General features: G+C 44.9%; 1 protein-coding gene across 1 annotated transcript; it reads right to left on the bottom strand.

Annotated features, from left to right (window-relative positions):
• Positions 1 to 966: 966 nt before the first annotated feature.
• ttpa (tocopherol (alpha) transfer protein) lies at positions 967 to 7,781 on the bottom strand. Its single transcript, XM_006808719.3, has 5 exons — positions 7,553 to 7,781; positions 5,804 to 5,957; positions 4,783 to 4,976; positions 3,182 to 3,292; positions 967 to 3,093 (listed from the first exon to the last, which is right to left on the bottom strand). Exons 1-5 carry the CDS (start codon positions 7,727 to 7,729, stop codon positions 2,860 to 2,862), a joined length of 870 nt encoding a protein of 289 aa, XP_006808782.2. The 5' UTR covers positions 7,730 to 7,781; the 3' UTR covers positions 967 to 2,859.
• Between the last annotated feature and the right edge of the window lie 2,592 nt (positions 7,782 to 10,373).

Genomic DNA, 10,373 nt, shown 5'->3' on the forward strand with positions numbered 1-10,373 from the left:
AGATTTACTCTGCTGAGCAGGCTCAGATGAAACCCTGCATGTCGCTCTGTGACGGGTCGATGATGAAGTTCTGCATTTACTGTGGGTGGTGTAATAACTACACATTATTGCAAGACCACCTTAAAACAAAGTTAGTCGTTGGACTTCGTTAAGCTGGAAATATTACTTTAACTTTAGCCCCCAATAAACTGCAACCTCCTGCCAACAGATAAGGACAGATAGGGAGGTCTGGGATTCATCCCAACAACAAGCTTTTGATCAACGCTGTGACAAAGAGCTCGCTGTAGATCACTCCTGATTCTCACTATTGATTGGCTGCTAACATTTGGGTTTGTAGTGTTGGAGAGAACACGATGTTCCCTGAACTCTGCAGACGCTGATATGCATGCTGATCAAAGGTCTGTGTGGTACGAGCACGCAGGGACACACACAGGACGACACACAAATCTCATTTTTATATCAAAACAAAGAACTACTTCCACAGTAACTCCTGTCTGTAGGACAGCACACGACCAACTGTTGATGGGATTTAAGCCTCAGTCTGACTGAAACGCTGTGGCAGGATCTTTAAGAGCCATGTGGAAGAAAACGTTCACAAATATCAACGAACTGAAGCCAAAGAAGACTCGACCCAAACCCCCCACAGTGATGTGACACTCATAACGTCACACAGAGAACAGTAACTTCAAGTTATTGGTGCTGAAGTCAAATCAGCTGTGGACTCAGAGTGTCTACGCTCAGCTGGTATCTGCCTGCAGAGTAAAACCCTTCATCACATATTTAAACCTCAGGATAATCTGACTGCAGCATCACGTCTCTGTGGCCTGGATGGGCTTCATTTTATTAGTGTTCAAACATCCATTTCCCTGATGTGAGTTCATCGTTTGATCAACTATCAGATGGATTTGATCCTGACACAGAAAACCTCAAAGACTTTAATGGGTCTAAACAACACTTTCAATGATATTTGGACTCATTTACATTTTCACAAATCTGCATCGTTTACTTGTCAGAACATGTGGCGTACAATACTAAAAATGCCATCAGTGCTACAAATATTAAAGGTTTTGAGCCAAGCATATTACAAACTGTGGATTTTATATATATTTTGCCTACAAGGCCGAGAGAGGGAGGCTCGTCCCCTCTGAAGTTTGGCCCAGTGTCCACAGTCTGACAGCCTCTGTTAGTCTGATGACCACAGTCGTTCCTGCAAACAGTGAAACCTTCACACAGAAGCACTGAGGCACAAACCAAACGTACATAATATGTCATTGATCAGAGAGTGTCATTAAACGTGCTCTAACACAGGGCTGTCGACAGGCAGCTCACAGACCCGTGATGAAGAAATGATGATGAAGAAAACGCTGCTGTGACAAAGAACGCTTTCAAAAATAAAAGCGTTACCATTTATTTTCACCCATCAACAAAATGCAGTGAATGAACAAAAGAGTCACATCCATGTTGGTGGGAGCGCCCTCTGCCTTCTTCTAGGTCCACCTGCACAGTTTGAAGGACCTCGGCTGGTAGGTTGATCCAAACATCTTCCTCACATCCTTCATCCCAGACACTCCGTGATGATCCTCTGTGGGGGCCACACCATCACTTCAGTCCTTCTGGTTCTTCTTCACACTGAAGATGGTTCTTAATGACTTTGGCTCGTTGTCCTTCTGCAGAACACATTTGGGGCCAGTAAAGTTCTTTGTTTACAGCTGCCTGAAACCTTTGCACACTCGTATCTCTGAGAGCCATTAATACCTGACAGATGAAGTTATCTAGAAAGTAACAAATGACATGAACATGTTGGGGATGTTCAGTAAGGCCGAGCTGGCAGCTTTCTTTAAATCTTACTAGAATCTAGATGAGTGAGTTAATGTGCCTTTGTTATAAAGCACCGAGACCAAAGCCGTCTACACCAGCGGTCTTTTTTGCGCCACGGACCGGTTTATGCCCGACAATATTTTCATGGACCGGCCTTTAAGGTGTCGCGGATAAATACAACAAAATAAAACCAGTACTGGTACCGAAAAAAAAAAGAAGATTTATTCATAACACACGTGAAAAGACCCAGGAAAACAGAGTAAACGATAAAAACGATAACAAAATAACGCTGAAAACCGATAAAAACACTGAAAACTATACATTTCACACCTGAGCCTGAACTCTCACAGCCCGGTACCAAACGACTCACGGACCGGTCCGAGGCCCGGGGGTTGGGGACCGCTGCTCCACACAACATCCAGCATTTATCCATGTATGCAGTGTGACTGCCACAGGTTTTGTTGCCCTAGTTTTACGCCTCCCACAACAACAGCAGAGCTTTTTATTGCAGATCCTTTGACTAAATATGAAAACAGCGTGACTCATCGTTTACAGTGATGGTCCTGGAGCAGCATTGATATGACGATGAAGTTACAACACAGCACTATTCCCAGATCAAGCTCCTAAATGTTTGAAACTGAGTAAAACAATAAGCACTCACTATAAAGCCGCAGTGATTGGGCCCACATCAGCTCTGTGGGGATTTGTTCCTGTTGGAAGGTTTAAAACTGAAACACAACGATCAGCTGATTATAGCTGAGGCTAAATAAATAAATAACTACTTATAACATAATGTGAGTAATGTAACAAATAAAAATGATAACAGAAACAAAATCAGCAGATCAAAGTATGATTTTAAAATCATGACATAATAATATTGTTGTTAAAAATTCCAGCTTGGTCGTAAACATGAAACAGCACAGGCATTAAGAATCTCGTCTTCAGCTCTCTCACTTCAGCCAACTCCCACAACGAGCAGACATGTGCACAAACACGCCACATATACGTGAGTCCGCCACCCGAACGTCCAATCATCATCTTTCACAGAGTCCCGCCTTCCTCTGTGATCAAACGGTCATCAGGGGTCGCTGTGACGTCACCCGTTGGGTGGGCAGCAATCTGCTGCAGCAGGTTCTCTGATTGAAGCAGGTGATTGGTCCAGCCTTGACACACGTGTGTTATTCCAGGCCCATGACCTCCATATTCTGGAGGCAGGACGTGTGATGAGAAGAAGCCACTTAAAGAATCTTGGAAATCAGAACCGTGCATATGGATCTACAACAAAGAGGGTGAAAGGATGTTTCAAATCCACAGTTGTTATATCTTCAGCATAACCAGCACGTGAGGTAGCACGGGTACTGACCCTCTGCTTGATTTTATCAGGCAAGAAGGGACGAAGCATAGCAAAGACCGGACGGAAGAACATCGGCTCATTGACCAGGTGGATTCCTCTGACCTTCAGTGGGAACGAGTCCTGAACATACACATAAACAAGCATCAAAGCATATTGAACAAGTTGAAAACTTAAAAATACAGAAACTCTGCACATCAAAGTTCTACCTCTGAACTTCCAGCCGGTCCCTTAGGGGCAAGGTTAGGACTGAGTTACAAATCAGCAGTTTTAGGAGCTATAAGATGCTACCTTTCACAGGAAGTCTTACAAGCATTTGGCCTTCAGTTTAAGGTTTTTAAGGACATTTCTATAGAAAAGGGTCGCTGTGAAAAATCTGTCTTGAGTCACCTTTTTTACATTTTGCCAGGAAAAGGAGAAATAGGTGCAGTCGTTTCCTCACAGATCTGCACACACGCAAATATCAGGCAAAAACAGTTTGCTTAATTCTAACGAGCTGGAAAGTCAAAGTTGGCACGACCACCTTGAATTTTCAACACAACATGAACTCTCAGGCAGCTTTCTTGTGATTTAGCAGTCAGGAATAACTCTACAGGCTCCTTGAATTCTGAATCTCCATTGTCTCCCACTCTACCTCCGTCATTGTGAGGTCTGGGTTCTGGGGAGGCCAGTCCAGGACTGGTCATTGTGTCGGTTTCTACCCAGGAACGCTTGCTTGGAATCATCATCATCATCATCATCCTGCTGAAACAGTTGCAAATCAGACACTTTCCAGGTGGAAACATCTGACAGTAGCTGTCCAGATTCACTCACAACAACAGTTTTGACAGGATGCCCAACACCACTGGCTGAAATACAGTCCCAAACCCTGACAGACCCTCCAGCGTGTTTTACTCAGTATCTCCTGTTTGGTCCAAACACTTCACATGTGGACTCATCTCCATAAGGACTGTTGCTCCTGAGTTTCATATCAGTTCTTGTGTAATTTGGCATAAGTCAGCGTTTTCTCTTCCTCGAGGATGGCTTGTTGACCGCCACACTTTCACTGGGACCAGTTGTGATGAGGCTTCAGCAAACAGTAGATGGTCCAGCTGCGTCTCTCAGGCACTGTGTCCGGTCTTTAATGCTGAGGAAGGTTTTTCAGGCAGCCACGTGTCCAGTAAAGCTACAGATATGACAGCAACACATGCTGATGAGCTGCAAACTCGATACAATGTAGCAGCTTGCTGAGGCAGCGGGCCCACTCTCCATGGCAACGATACCTGGGCTGGAACTAAAGGGGGCGTGGCATGTACCAGGCCATTTGAAGGCTTTTGTAACAATTTTGAAAGAATACAAAATCTTATGTTAACAAAACGATTAATATTTAACAGCTCATTCAGTCCCAACAGGCCAAAACACTGAATTATTATTAACATGACAGTCTGCAAGAAGTGAGGGGTGACTCAAGACTTTTGCACAGTGACGCTGGGCTTCTGGTCATAGAAGGAAAGGAAAACACATCCGGCTCAGTGTGGTGCAGAGTTTTGGTAAACATACTCATAATAACACACATGTTCTGTTGTTAAAGAACAAACGATGGGTCGTCATCTGCACAGCTCGATCTGTCCTACCGAAAGCACAGACGAAATCTTCCTGGCAAGCGAAGGGTTAATCTGCAGGGCGTGACTCAAACTCCACCCCGCGAGGTCAAATATGGCCTTCACACCCTGCCTTTGTGTCTCGTTCTCCCTTGAGATGATCTCGGATGTCATCAGGCTGACTCTGAATACCTGGAAGGCTGACCAGTCTTTCGGGTTCCACTGCCCTGCAAACAAGCAGACATTACTCTACACGAGTACAACAGATTTAAGAAGAAGGAGCACAGAGTCATCCTGTGGAGCACAGTTAATATGCTAATCTCTGAATCTGTGTCATTTATACATCATGAACTAGCAAAGCCCAAAACACACCAATGTTTGCCATTAAAATCTTGCTTAAAATCAACTAAAACCCTGAGATTTTGCTGTGCAGTCCTGGAACTGTGCCGCCATCGCGGTCAGAGACGATAAAACGAGTCCTCGCTAATAAATAAGAGCCAATAAACCGTTTTTGGACACGTGCACAGTAGAAGTTTCAGCGTATGTCTCTGCTCGTTATCGTAGCAGCGTTGAAACGCTCGTGAACTTCTACTCTGCACATTCGGTCACGTTTCCTTTTTGCATTGTTCCTGTTTAGAATCGTGTGTGAAGGACGTTTGATTATTTGAAGCTTTTGTAAGTTTGAAAGAGAAGGAGAAGAGTTCATCTCCTCCCAGCACACTGCCTTCACTGTCAGTATGTTTAAAATGCTGAGAAACAAGTTTGAGAGTAGGTTCATCTGTGGCCTCATGATGGAGCAGAGCTTCGGTCGTATGGTGACAGTGCTGAGTGAGTTTTGTTGACTCAAAGAGAACGACCAGCATTAAACAGCATCTTAGTTTTATTTGTGTAACCCCATAAAACTAGATAACAGTTTAAGATCAGCTTCTTTTAAAAGCTGTTAAATCACTGAAGAAACAGACAGGGAGGCTTTGCCTGCTATCGTAGCTCATGTTGATGTCGTTGGGGCTGCTCCTAGCGGCCCTTTCACTAATCCATCCACACCCATACTGACCAATCCTGTAGATGAGCACCCTGCTGCCCGTGCCGTCTCGCTGCGGGAGCACAGCGTGGTACGACGTGTTGAGGAGGCCGAGCACCGAGGAAGGAGACAGACAGCTGCTGATCTCAGGACTTTCCCTTCGCCACCGCTGGTAGTTGAGCAAGAGCTGTACAGGACACATCACAGAGGGACTCATTCTTTACGTCCCTCGCTCACAGTCACACCTTTTCCCATGTAAGTGCTCTCTATCCACACATCATACTCTGATGGATGCATGAGAGCAACTCTGGGTTAATATCTTGTCCAGGGATACTGCAGACTGGAGCAGACTCCCCCCCCCCCCCCCCCCCCCCCCCCCCCCCCATGTTCACTCTATGAACATGGTTCAAACACGTAGTTAAAAGATTAATACTTCATTACTGCATGCAAATAAAAAACCAACCACACAACACAACAAAATGAAGACCGCTGCATTCGGTGTTTGCTGTGAGCGTGCAGGGCGGAGCCAACAGCCAGATTACCAGTGTGATGGAGTCTTTTCCAGTTATCGTAAGTAAAGGTGGAACTAGGCTGGCAGTCTGTCACAGACTGACAGCTATCAGTCATTTTAGGTTTGCTAATAAAGTGCATGGAAGTGGGAGGACAACCACACAGGAACATGCAAACTTTGCACAGAGAAGCCAGAGCCGATCGTTAGACTCCGATGACCATGACCTCCATGAGTCAGCACTGATAGCCTCGCACCAACAGTCAATAAGACATTTATGACCCGGCTGTTTATCTGAAAGGCAAATTCAAAGAAGTGTTTATGTGATAAAAGTCAGATTGACTGAACGAGCTTTGACCCACGTGGCTGAGCGCCTGATATTACTCAACTACTCTGTGGAGCAAAGTAAACGCTGTTTTTAAACTGCACTGATTCATTTAATGTGCTCATGAAGAACAACGGCGCTTTTTTAACGTGACAACCAGCGACCACAGCTCTGTAGCTGCTTTGAAACCAGCAGACCTTCTTACATTTGTTCAGGGAGCAAAAGCCAAAGAGGACACGGGACACCTGAGAGGGACCAGCTCACAGGAGCTGTGTCTGCTGCGATGTTACAAACACACAGCTGCGATGTTACAAACACACTGCTGCGGTGTTACAAACACACTGCTGCGATGTTACAAACACACTGCTGCGGTGTTACAAACACACTGCTGCGGTGTTACAAACACACTGCTGCGGTGTTACAAACACACTGCTGCGATGTTACAAACACACTGCTGCGAGTGCAGCACAGGTGACAGTCAGGTGACAGAGAGAAACAAAAATGCTCATTTTACTGCTCATGTTGTCAAAGCAGGAACAAACGCAGGGCTGAAATGATCATTTGAACCAACCCAGCAGAAAATTAGCTTTCTGTTATCACAGGCGATCACTGTGTGGACCAACACCTGCAAACAGCAGCAAACAAAACCACTTTAGTTTTACCGCTGGATAGGCTAACACAGAACAAGGCTACATATTATTGTAATCCATACGTTAACGTACATGCAGTTTGGTGACAACAGTCCCAACACTCCACATTAAGTGATTTGTAATTTTAACTGTGAGCGTGGACGACCACCGGCTCCCCACGAGCCCAGCTCAGGACTGAATAACTGCTCAACGTGGGTGAATATTGATGATGATGGTCAGCACGACCAAACTTCTTCCTCACTGGTTCCTGTGAGCTCTCCTGAACTTCAGCATGTTTCCCCTGACTCTCGGTGACTTACCTTGAGGGAGAGCTCCGTGTTGAAGTCTCTGGCCCGCAGAAACCTGAGGAGAAAGCCGCTGGATAAGCTCCCGACAGCGGACAGCTCGCCGGCCCGCAGCGCTCCCCTCAGGCGGCTGATGTACGGCCTGAGCTGCTCCGAGTCGTCCGGCAGTTCGCTGAGCTGAGGTCCGTTCATGCTGCCCTCAGGTCCGCTTACATGTCACTGCTGGAGGCAGCCTTCAGCCAAAGACAGGGGGAGGAGCCAGCTGTGACGAGCAGCTGGACTCTGAGCGCTTTGCTCATTGAGACACTGCTGATGTTGGTATCGATCCCAACACAAGAGCTACAGGAGCAGCGACACCGATACCGACACCGATACTTTGACCTTTCACAGGCAGCGCAGCGCAGAGAGGTTGGGATGAATCTGCAAACTAAACGCTGGATTGGTACATCAAGAAAACACACTTTTCATGTATGTTTGGGGTTTTGGAGAGCTGTGCTCGTCTCTGACATGTGTTTAAAAATGTCGGGGTCCAGCTTGTACAGACCATCAGCCTGTGGCAATCAGCTGATTCTTAGTAACCTCAGCTAATATGTTGCTGAAGCTGTGCATCATTTTACCTTTAAACTCTAGGGCTGGGCCCAAATTTGGCTCTTTTCACTTTATGCGGTCTTGCCAGCATTTATCAATCTTCAGCCGGCCGTATGACCCTTTCAGGGCTGGAAATCACCTTTGACCCACGAGAGCCCAGACTGTCAGGAAAACTATGGTAGAGTTAGTGTTGAAACTTTACCAGGGTGTGGGTTCATATGGGTCAAACTACTGAAATCTGTAACCACATCAATAAAACACCAATAGTGACGTTTCTCTGAGCGTTCTTCTTTTTGGGAGAAAATGACAACACCTCCCCCTGCTGGATAAAAACCTTTACTGCAGGAGCGCATTTGTAATATGAACCACCCTAAAGCCTCTGTGTATCCTCGATGGGCAAAACTACAATAGTAGTACTCTGTGAAACAACCAGTAAATAAAAGTAGAGAGAATGTGATCAAAATAAAAGATTAAAATGAACATAAACACATGAAACATGGAACAAAGTGAACTGAAAGAATAAAAGATCATTTTGATGTTACTGAAGATTTATTTTTTCACTCATTTACTCAGATGTTGTTCATATTTAAATGTATTTACAGAAATGACGCATAAAGTAAAGTGTCTTTACTTTCCTAATAACAAACATGGCATTTCTAACAAAGCTTAAACCTATATATCTGTATATACACCTTATTGAATTCATATTCAGTAGTTTGGACGTTTGACCACTATCTATTTGTTTAGACGTGCTAGCTAGCTCTGGCAGGGTCACTAATTAAACTAAATACAGGGGAACAGCTTGTGATTATTATTACTATCTTGGGGTGGCTGTAGCTCAGGAGGTAGAGCAGGTCACCTACTGATCGAAAGGTCAGTGGTTCGATTCCTGGCTCCTCCAGTCTGCATGTCAAGTATCCTTGGGCAAGATACTAACCCCAACTTGCTCTCCGATGCATCCATCGGAGTATGAATGTGTATGAATGTCGTTAGATAGCACTAAGTATAGATAAAGTGCTTGTGAGAATGGGTGTGATTGGGTGAATGAGGCATGTTGTATAGAGCGCTTTGAGTACTCCGGGTGAGTAGAAAAGCGCTATATAAGAATCAGTCCATTTACTATTACTGTAATCATTGGTAGTAGTATTTCATAATAATTTTGACTGCTATATCAAAAGTATTTCTCATTCTGTCATCTTTCCCCCACATTAGAAAAGAACACACTCATGATATTCAGCGATGGAGCTGTTTTGATCATCTTCTTTAGCTTTGCTATAGCTGCCCGTGTGTTTTTACCCTGGATGTCTAAGTATTGGGTGGACATATCATTACAGCCTGAAACTGTCGGGGGCATTTGCACTTCATCCACTGTCCAGTTGACACGGAGTTTCTCAGTTCTTTATTGTTCTTAATAAATCCTGTAATATGAACTATCAATACAGCAGGTAAAATAAGTTTTGAACAAGTCACCAACTTTCGAAGCAAATATATTTCCAAAGGTGCTATTGATGTGAAATTTTCACCACGTGTCAGTAACAACCCATCCAATCCACACATGAAAATCCCAAATCACAGGCGAGTACATTTAAAGTTTGCTGAACAACGTTTAGACAAGCCAGTGAAACACTGGGAGAGTAGAGTCTGGTCACATGAGACCAAAACTGACCTCTGGATGCCAGAATACACCCATGTTTGGAGGTGAACGGCACTGCACATCACCAAAAACACCAAACCAACAGGTGGGAACATCGTGACGTGGGGCTGTTTTCAGCATACAGCACTGTGACTCAGATCATTAAAGGATGATGGAAAAACGTCCTGAGAGTCTTGATAAAAACCTGCTGCCACCTACCAGGATGATGAAGAGGAAACGAGGGGACAGTGATGCCAAACACAGCAAACTCGGTTAGTTTCAGAGAAACAAACCAAAGCTGCTAGAATGACCCAGAACCTTCTGGACTGTGGAAGCATGGGTAAAATCACACCTGTCACTGTGACTAGTTTCTGCATACAGCAGGCGTATTGAAGCCAACAAACGCTTTTGTACGACGTATTGAATCATTTTCAGTAAACATGTTCATTCCCTCCATGAATCGCTACCTTATTGTGGTGGAGGGGTTTGTGTGTTCCAGGGATCCCAGGGCTATGTTGTCTGGGGGCTTCTGCCCCCTGTCAGGGTCTCCCATGGCAAATTGGTCCTAGTGAGGGACCAGACAAAGAGCGATTCAGAAGACCCCTATGAGTAGGA

Source organism: Neolamprologus brichardi, chromosome 14 (assembly GCF_056152115.1).
Source record: "Neolamprologus brichardi isolate AB-2024 chromosome 14, ASM5615211v1, whole genome shotgun sequence".
Lineage (NCBI taxonomy): Eukaryota > Metazoa > Chordata > Actinopteri > Cichliformes > Cichlidae > Neolamprologus > Neolamprologus brichardi.